We start from the raw sequence: 10540 nt of genomic DNA on the forward strand, positions 1-10540 counted from the left end.
AATCCTGGAGGGAGGTAGCTGCATGATGTGAGAACGTAAAGATCACCCTTCCTATATGCCATTACCATTATACAATTCATTCTTCTATCCTTTATCACAGCCTAATTTTGATAAAATTTGAAATATAAGTCTGAACTCAAAGTCAATTGGGTAATTGAAAGAAGCATGCTCTTTATTTCAGACTACATCAACCCCTTTTTAGTTGAAAATGGCCATTTTCAATGCTAACTTGGGCAGTATAAGCATAGATGTATGATTAACTTTACTCCACCATCAAACGTATTCAAGGCCATATATAAGTATAAGATTTTGTAAAATAACTAAATTGGCAATAATATTAGAGGTCATCAATGTTGAGGAACCAAGCATTCTCCTAATTGCTGGTAATCTGGATGGCAGTCAAAGTTTAAGGGGTATCATTGGCTTTGTACGAGTGGCTGAAATGATGGCAGCATTTTAATATTTTGTAGCTAGTTTTGGAACGGAGATACAATATGTGTATTTGCTTGTTAGCGTTTTGCTGACCTTGATTTTGAGTAGTTGTTCCAAAGGATGGCCAATTTCTATCGAGGGAAATGAGCATGCCTGGTTTGAGAGAATACGCATTCTCAACCAAATGCTCAATTTGATAAACCCCATCTTAATTGTAGTTGACATGGACATAGTTGAGCATTAAAGGCCATATAATAGTGGCTATCACCAAACTTTGGAGGTTCTTGAATGTTTCGTGAGATTGAAGTCCAGCAACCAATTGTTTGTACTAGAATGGTGGCTTTTTCATGCTGGTGACCAAAGTTTCACGATTGCTACAAAAGCTATTAAAGGGAATAACATATATTTGTTAACAAGGGGAGTTACCCCGAAGAGGCAAAAGCCACTTACCTCTAGCACAGGGATTTTGCAGCAATTGATTTCTAGTTACCAAAAAACCACTTCCTGCTTTCCATTTTTCTCAATGGAACATTGCTTTCTAAATTTATTACCTACCTTCTGTAATTTATCTCACCTATGCTAATTTTGTATTTTCAAAGCATGGACATCCTACTTAGGCCACATATACCACTTCTTGTATTTTTCAATTTTCAAAAATCATGGTGTGATTGACAAGGACATACAACATATCCGAAAACAATGGCTTCTATGCATGAAAATGCATGCATACTCTAACACTCTCAAACACACACACATAAAGACAGAGAGAGAACAAATTAAACACACGGAAAACTTTAAGAATTAAAAAAAATAAAAAATCATAAAAAACTACGAAAAACACAAAAAAAAACTTATAATACACATATAATACGCATTTTATTCACGTTTTTTATTTTCTCACATTTTTTTAAAAAATACGAGTCTTTTTAACGTTTAATATGGCTGAGACATTTTTGGCGTATTATATGTGTCTTCTTGGAAAAAGACGTGTCTTTACTACAAGGATTAAAACATAATAGCATTGCTTAACATATATTGCATTCATAATCACTTTCTTGCCTTATATATGCACGAGAAAGGTATTCACAAATTTCTCCATTACTTTTTCAGAATTTATTGAAAATTATTGAAAATCATTTTAACTCTTGCAAGATAGGACCTAGATAGAAAATTAATAGTAACATGCTAGTTGCGTTGTCCACTGGAGCATAAATTTGTCTGACCTAGAAGTATGTTTCAATCTCTTTTCTATTGATTGTCATTCATAGGAGAAGATGAAAATGTCATATCAATAAAAAGGCTATAAATTGGTGAAACAAAATACAAAAAAAAAAAAGGAATTGTTCATTGATACCTTAGAAATAGTCTTCCATGTTACACTCTAAGCAATCAATTAATTAGAGAGATTAGGCAACCTAAACGATAGACAATCGACAATATGAAATATAACAAAGGACACTGGTAAGCTTAGAAGCAAGAAATATTTTTTGTTGACGTGGCAAAGTTGCAGGTGGAATATATAGAAGCTGCAGTGGCTCTAACAGCGAACTCATCATCCACATTGTCTCTTTCCTTAGACCTGTATTTGTAATAACAGCTGGTTTAGTTAAAACTACATAGTCGCAATCAAATTTAGGGAGAAAGGGGTAGAGATTAAAAAAAAAAAAAAGAAACCAAATATTGGCTTCCATGTTATAAATGAAATGCTCAATGTGGCAAATGCACTATGAGTATGTTTTTTCACTGTTCTCAGAACAATCAGAACAGGCTGCTTGAACAGGCAGAACACAGTGTCCTCCTTTCGAGTAACAAGCATAACTCTAGAAACAGCAATGGCATTCCTCAGGTAACTTTGTCCATTCTCTGGCATTCCACCCCTAACTATGTAACAGGAGAAGGCTGAACCTGGAACATAATGACAGTATGTCCTGCACTTCCATATCCAACTTTTAACAACCATTTCAATGAAACGGAACTGCAGCATTCCGTTCCAGTGCCAGAACAAACCAGACATACTCTGTATGGTACTAATGAAATTGATGGAACTTGAACAGTAAAAACCTATTTGCCACCAAAAGGACTTTGACAACAGCCCTATCCTGGTATGGATAATGTTTGCTGCTATCATTTCTTTCAGAAGCTTAACATAAATAAATATTAATTTAATCTCATGAAATTACCTGGAAGAATTCTCTGACAAACTATCCAACTTTTTCGTGTTCATTCCATGCAAGCCACGATCACAGCATGCTTGCATTTCTTTCACCTGTCTTAGCCAGCTCTCCTGAACCAATAGCGAGGTGTTTCAAATTTTTAGAATTTAATGTAATTTGATGAAACTATGATTCTTACACTGTTGAAGGAAGATAAGTTTAACATTAAACTGTGAGACAGAACAGTAGAGTGAGCAATGGCAAATTATTTTGGTATTATAGAAGTGGAAGAGGAAATGGCAGCTTTTACTCAAATAATGAAAGCTACAAGTTAAACATACTAATTTGACTTACAAGCTGTTTTCCCTCTTGTTGCAATGCCGCATCCATCTGATCAAATAGAGACCTCCATCTTATCAGATGATTGTCACCTGCTGACAGCCCACCGCACTGCTCATTCACTTGGTTAGGGTTGAATTCCTTCAACATAATTAAAGGCAATTCATTTTGTATGATGGTTTGGATTCTCTTCTTGCTACGCCGCAATGCTGAAAGAGAATGATCATAAGAAAATCAGTCAATTTTTTTTTGCTTTGACATGGAGATCATAAGAAAGGTTAAAATAATTCTGCATAAAAAAGACCAACTTTGAAACTTAAATGACAAAGTCAAAGGGTGGTTTCATACGTATAAAGCATAAATCTATGTTTAGTTAGATTGAGTTGTTGACTGTTCTGATGCAGAAGTACCCCAGTTTATATTAGAAAACTTTGAGGGTCATGACCCAAGATAAAACATGAAGACATCATAATGTGTGTGACTCTGAGAGCTCATACCTGCAAGTCGTCCCTTAATGTCCTGATAGAGAAGTTCCAACCATTGATGGGCCACAAAAGCAGCTGAAGGAAAAAAAAAAGTTCATATAATTGGTGATTGTCCTAATTAATTTTGACAATTTTAATAAGATTCACAGAAAACTGACTAGAGTACAAGCATAAGCAAAAGCTTTCGTTTTCACTTTTATCTATTTGCATAGATTTGAATAAGAGAGGGCTAAAAGAAAGCCTGATAGCATGCATTTGGCTAAGCATAAAGCTTATATTCAGGCTCTTACATCAAGGTCTTCCCAAGCTTGGAGGCTTCAAGCAATGGATAAACTTAAATTAACTAGCAAACAACACAGAAAACCTCCATCATCTCAAAATCTATCATTCCAAGCTGCTTGAAGTAATAAAATGAAAGTAAAATATTCTGCATGAAAAGATAAACCTTTTATGGAAAGGCCAAGAAGGCTGTCTTGATTTGTAGTGATCTCCTCGGTACATAGCAAGCTTGGATTCTCCGAAGTGATTAGCCCCCTTGGCAGCATCATTGAGAGTCCATCCTTCCCAACTTCTAAACTAAGTTGTGAAATGAGAAGAGCTTCGGTATGAGTTATCGGATCTGTTGTATCTTGTTGAATGGTTTTATTACTTTTTAACCAAAAACAGGAAGAGATATCGCTGGAAGCTTTTGGCTGATTTTTTGGGAGGAACTTTGGAGGTGTATGTTCATCAGAACCAAGTAAAGTTGCTGAACTGTCAGGCAAACTGGCACCATCAGCGTCTGGATTAGGTATTACTTCTCGTTCGTTTTCTTTTTCATTGATCTCTTGACTTTCTGATGATAATTGATTGAGCACTCCCTTTTGAGTTTGAGAATTATCAAGCTTCTCGGATTTCACCAAAGCCTCAATAATGGATTGAACCTGTTTACTATTTCTGACATGATTAATTATTCCAGGATTTAATGCTGTGAGTAATCCACTTGGAGCTGCAATCCTTGTGAATCTGTTAACCTGTTCTCTCTTTGCAAGTTCTATATTTTTCTTTAGTAAGTCCCTTTTCATCCTCTTTGACTGTGGTGGTCTTGACATATGTACCTTTTTACGTAAAGGTGCATGAAGTTGTGATGAAAGAAAACCATTTTGCTTCATTGCCTTCCACACTCTCAAGGAGTTAGTATCCTCTAATGGCCCTGTGCTGCTCCCACACTCAGATGCTTTGTCATCTGTATCCAAGCCCTTCTTAGTCTTGACATAGTTCCATGTTCCCACAAAGTCTAGTTGATCCCGATTTCTTCTTGAAACCATTTGATGCTGAGAATTTCCACTCATCAAGTTAATGTTATTAGTGACACCCTCTTGAAAAGCAATAGGGGGACCCAAAGTCAGATCTACATTAAGGAACTTCGAAGATTTAAAGCATTGTTCACCAGTCCCCAGTAAGCATTGTTTGGAGCCTGGTTCATTGCTGACCTTTTCAGGTGCTGTTTCTGCAGAAACTGAGGCCATATTACCTTTTCTTTCTTGAGCAAGTGGTCTCCCTGCATGAGTCAAACTTGCACAAGCAGCCTCTCCCAAAAGTGAAAGAGCATTTCGTCCTGGTGTTATTGCTTGGACTTTCACCTCAGCTCCAGGAGAACAGGAAACATGAATACTTGAATCAACATTCTCATGCTGAACTGGTTCTCCATCATCATGGCTGCCACTGCAATGACTTGGTGTATCTGGAGCCGACACACTTGCTTTCTGTCTTTCCTTATTAGTGCAACAATTGACAGTTGTTCCTTTAAATTCCAGGGACTCGTGATCCTTTCGTGTTCTACCTGCAGTTACACAGAGAAATTTATGCAAAGTGTAAGTTTAATAAATTATCCATTGCCAAATCATTATGGTTAGTATTCTTCAAAAAAGTAAATGGCAATAATCCCTTAGAAACCATGTCATAGACTCTGTAATTGAAACATGCTCTCTCAGAATGTATACCATGGAATAGTATCACAGAAATGGGAGTCAAGACAAAAAAACACAATGAAATTTACATGTCCTTCGAGCACATTTGTCAGAAAAGTTTTGTGTGCACATGTGCACATACATATGTATCAACATATGCAACCCATATAGCAAAGTTCACAGATCCCATGATTAAGGGCTTATTCGCCTTGGCAGATGTAAGCAATTTCTCAACCTGTAATTGTTGTCCAGGGTCACACCTATGACCAACAAGCACAGGCATAAAAGGACTTTCATAGGAAGTACTGAAAAAATACAGAATACATGTTATTTTAAGGTTTTCTGTCAATCACGATTTTTTGCATCTGGACAAGGAACTAAAAGAATATTCATGCCCTAAGGATATGCTTGTCAAGGCCGACCTTGTAGGAACATGCTTCAGAGAAGGATTTCTCTGAATGTTATGATTAAGATATTTCCTTTAATGATTAAGTAGCACAATGTCAGGTGTAAGTCCAACAAACACACTTACTGAATACCATTTGCTATCATACTGAAATCTTGAGCTCATTCAAGAACTTGTAAACGGCAGAGTTAAGCCTGTTTTTATTTGTAGGATATCCTTTAGAGTGGCTTGGTGCACATCTTTGCAGGACAAATGTCACAAATCTTTATGTAAAAGAAAAAAGAAAAATTCAAATCAAGTTACATGAAGATTAAAAAAAGGGCCAATGCCTGAAAGAAACTGCATTTGCATGTTCAGGTAGATGTCATAGGAAAATGGGATGAATGATTAAATAAATCTAACATTAAATCTCTAGAACAAAACACAAATTGTTGAATGAAGCAAGAATGATGCATGTATTCCACTGGAAAAAGGAAGTCCACAGTATAATAGATGTGGTGGGTGAATGTCAAAAGAATAGGGAAGTCGTACTTTCTAAGTTGCATATGGAATCCAAATCTTTCAGCTTAATTCTTTTTCTTGTAAAAACTGACCCACTGGCCAATAAGTCATTGCGATTCTCTGGCATTTCCTGATGAAAACACACAGACCATGAAGCCATTATTAGAAACCACTAGAGAAGGGTAAGCAAATAAAATTTAGGAGCTGAAGAACAGTGAAAAGATTAGGAGATCACAGGATGATGCAATAAAATTAAAATATTAAATAGAAATTGGTAAAAAACCTGCTTTCTTTTACCAGGTGGTCAGCAAGAGTTTCAGAAAAGACTATCTGATGTCAAATGCATAGTGAGTGAAAGAGAGAAAGTCATGTAATAAGTTTGTTTGTTGATGTTTTCTTATCCACATAACATAAGTTGCTAAACCTCCCATGAATATGTTTTCTCATCTAAAATCTTGAACACTTTTTTAACATAAATACACAAACCTCTGTCACATAGGATAAACACACAAATTCATTGTTTATATTCATAAAAAATATATTACCAAATAAAAAATACTAAAAATTCACCCAAAAGATACACAAAAAAAACAGAAAAACACTCAAGAAATACAAAAATTTAAGGCAGCTGTGTCCTGTCCTGCACCCGTGTCAACCCATGGCGACACAATGCTTCACCTTTTCAGCGACACCCATGTAACAGAGATAAGAAAACTTCTAAAAGGTAGAAGTACCTGTGTCGACACAATCTGACATGGTGGCCATCATGGACATGGTAATTTCAATGTTTGTACGTTTTTTGGTATATTTTAGTTTTTTTTTACATTTTAGTATGTTTTAGTATTTCTTCCTTAATGTATATTTTTGTGAGTAGAAACAAAGAATTTATGTGTTTATTAACTTTATTTACTTAAAATATTTTTATTATATTATATATATATATATATATATATATATATGCACATACATATGTACATGTACATATATACCGCTGTGTCCCTGTGCCCAATTTTTTTTAAAATTTCTTGCACCAACATCCGTACCAGCACCATGTTGGCACCCACACCCATGTGACGAATTTATCGCCGAAGATGGCCACCTCTCTTGGAGCAATAAGCACATAGTAGCAGTAATTTCAATGCTACCTTCCATTAGGGTGATCTCAGATCCATGGATTTAAGGTTGAACTAGCATGGATTTTAAATCCATGCTATTCAGATCCTCAGGTTGTGATTGTTTCACCACGGATCTGAGTGGTCTAAGATCCCTAGAATCTCAGATGCATGGATTTAAGATGGAGCTTATCAAATGCAACCTTAAGATCAGACAACTTCATGGTCTTACAATCAGCATCTGCACGAGTAGCCATCTTTTCCCATAGCATAACTTAGATTCTCAAAGCCACCACTTTTATAAGTTTATCTGGTAGAATTACAGTTCTGTACAAACACTTCAGTCTGATTTTCAGGACCTGGTCAACATAAAATGAGCCAGATGTAAGTGTGAGTTATATACAACTCACACTGACTTCATAGATCCCTTCAGTGTGATCTGCCTGATAGAGGTTGCACATTGGGGGATGTTGGCTATGAAATCCAGGACAACTCAGTAATTCAGATGTTCTAACACGAAATTTAAAATCCTTTCAAATACTCATGAACAATCCTTTCAAATACTCAGCACTTTTGTGATAAAAACAAACTTTCTTATGAGATTGTAAGAGTGAACTATGAATTTAATGTTTTTTTTATTTTATCATTTTTTAGAATATAAAATTTGTTGTGTCCGCGTATCGGAAAATCTTGAAAATTGCCGTGTCCGTACCCGTATCCCCGTACCCGTATCATACCCGCACCCGTGTGACATAGGGAAGCACCCGTGTGACATAGGGAACCAGAAACACTGTAGTTCAGATGAGAAGGCCCAACCAATGTGGACAAAGGTAGCCATGAACCAGAAGCGCAGGAGTTTACACAAAAGAAAAAACAGTTCAAATAAAAGTGATGACTAAAATTTGTACGGTATACTGAAGATGCAACTGCTTCTTTTTTTCCTATGAAGATATATAAGTGGTTATTTAACCGGAAAAAGAAGAAGCAATATATAAACGAAACCGAATCATAAGCACACCATAGATGAAACAAAAATCCAAACGTATAACCACACCATAAAATAAAGCAATTAAGAGGAAACTAAAGATGCAACTAATAAGTTCGGAAATCTAAATGTATACTACGAACGACTGCAACATCTGCAACAAAACGCCCATTTCCCACTGATATGCTCAAGCACCTATGGTGGACAAAAAAACAAAGACTTTTGAACCGAGACGAAGAAAGCTATAAAGCACATTACAGCTACTTGGGTGCGTTTAGCACCAATAATATCTGGAAACAGGATAACCACCTATCTCATAATCACGCACGTCCCAGGTAACAAAGTCAGTGGTAAGTCATTCTTCCCTGAATTTCTAGCCCTTATCGTCTTATTCGTTTTCTTCTTTGGACTCAACTTTTCACGAGTCTCATACGGGCTTGTCCAAAAGTAGATAAAGAAAGATGGAAAATCCCAACATATAATTCAGATGTTCTTATACGAAATTTAAAAAGAAGAGGAACAAATTCATCCAGATCCTTCTTGCCAATAAGAAATCGATATGTCTCATCCAAAAATCTTCTTCTCCTAGACCAAATCATTACCGGCTTCTCCAATCCCCACAAAGAAGACTGAGAAACGGCGAAAAGAGGAGGCCTCCGGAAGTCCCATAGTCCTAGTAGGGAAGAAAAGTAGAGAGGGAAAGAGAGAGTACCGGTCCTTTCCTTCGTCCGAGGCCCTATCTTTGAGACAGATGGCGATGGAGGTCCGAATTTTATCGTATTGTCTCCGAAAAGACGATGAAGATGGAGGTCAAGATCGAGGGAGATGGCGAGAGTGAGAGAGGGGAAGAAGCGAGGAACAAGGACTGGGCTATAATTCAAATTTCGAAAAAAGTAAGAGCGCGCTTTTAAGTGGGGCAGGCAGCTGCTTCCAATTTCCACGTTCGGCAACCGGTAAATGCGTGTGCTGAAGGCAGCCTATATACTTTAATACTTTAACAGCTAATCCTCAATTACGCAAGGCGTTTAGAGATTTGGTTCGAATTCAGCCTTGGCGAATTTGGATTCTGAATCCGCCTAATCTTTTAACAAGGAAATTTAGTTCTGACTAGCATAAGATTCGACATTAATTATATAGAATGGTTGGGGCTTTACTGGATTTCATACTCGATTCAAACTACTGTCCGAAGGGCATATCGAACTCAAATCCCACTAGGGATCCAAAATCTTGCTTCTCTTACCAGACCCAGATTTGTATATTTCGACCCATTGACAAACCTAATTATGTATGCCTAAATCAGCATTTTGAGGTAATCTCACTGAAGAACTCTAAAAGTCTAAAGTTAATGAACTGAAAAAACAAGCGTGATTTTGTAAGTGCAAATCAAGTTATATGCCTTCACAAGACTCATATCTGATTCCTGGTTCTTGACTTGTATCTTTGAGCTTGAATGTGAACTTCATTAGCCTATCTCAAAAGTCATGTTAATTATCATCTTTAGTCTTTAGTTTTGGTCTTTCCTGCCATCACCATGAATAGCACTTCAGCGCCAAGTCAAGGAACTAAGTCAATCTACTGGTGGCAACATCTCTACAAATTCGACATGTTGTCAGCTTGAGTGGCACACTGTTGATGCGTGTTGGATCGATTTCCTTAAGCTCTACTCCTCTATACTACAATTAATGAGGTGTGATACTCGAACTGAATGGTGTATCATAGAACCACATAGGGCATGAAGCAGTTCTGGACCTTGGGTGCATAGGCAAGGAGGGAGGACTTCAGCCTCTCACTCGGGTGTGAGATTCCCTCCCACTCAGACAAAAAACCTCATAGTAGGTATCCCATATTTCTTTTTGAGCAAATGCTATTGGTTTGAACACCTCTTTATGCATCACTTGATCTCTAAAACACCACAGTTTCCATACTATGATGTTAAAACATGCTAACCACCACCATCTCAGCTACTTGCATGAAAATCGTCTCCTCCACCACCAGTTCCATGTTGCAAAGAAATCTATCACAGGGCAACAAGTGACCTGAAACTATGAACCAATGTGCTTCTAGATGTCTCTAGCATATGAGCACAAGAAAAGAAGGTGCGACTGATCATCATTGGCCTTGCCACATAGTTTGTAAACAGAAGAAATAGCAGATCCCACTCACTACAACTTGGCTTCA

At 37.0% G+C, this 10540-nt stretch overlaps 1 protein-coding gene across 1 annotated transcript; it reads right to left on the reverse strand.

The window, feature by feature from the left end:
- Positions 1–1664: 1664 nt before the first annotated feature.
- Positions 1665–9251, reverse strand: LOC116267625 (uncharacterized). Its single transcript, XM_031649480.2, has 7 exons — positions 9075–9251; positions 6296–6395; positions 3855–5231; positions 3422–3484; positions 2940–3133; positions 2613–2716; positions 1665–2011 (listed from the first exon to the last, which is right to left on the reverse strand). The coding sequence occupies exons 2-7, from the start codon at positions 6390–6392 to the stop codon at positions 1900–1902; spliced, it is 1947 nt and encodes a 648-aa protein (XP_031505340.1). The 5' UTR covers positions 6393–6395; positions 9075–9251; the 3' UTR covers positions 1665–1899.
- Positions 9252–10540: the final 1289 nt, after the last annotated feature.

Source organism: Nymphaea colorata, chromosome 14 (genome assembly GCF_008831285.2).
Source record: "Nymphaea colorata isolate Beijing-Zhang1983 chromosome 14, ASM883128v2, whole genome shotgun sequence".
Lineage (NCBI taxonomy): Eukaryota > Viridiplantae > Streptophyta > Magnoliopsida > Nymphaeales > Nymphaeaceae > Nymphaea > Nymphaea colorata.

What these genes read in the sequence shown, in the direction of transcription:
- LOC116267625 (XM_031649480.2), bottom strand. Translation starts at nt 6,392, where the DNA reads ATGCCAGAGAATCGCAATGACTTATTGGCCAGTGGGTCAGTTTTTACA. An exon ending in TCTTGGCCTTTCCATAAAAG is followed by an intron (nt 3,485 to 3,854) that starts GTTTATCTTTTC and finishes TTTTTCCTTCAG; the next exon opens with CTGCTTTTGTGGCCCATCAA. An exon ending in CATTAAGGGACGACTTGCAG is followed by an intron (nt 3,134 to 3,421) that starts GTATGAGCTCTC and finishes ATTCTCTTTCAG; the next exon opens with CATTGCGGCGTAGCAAGAAG.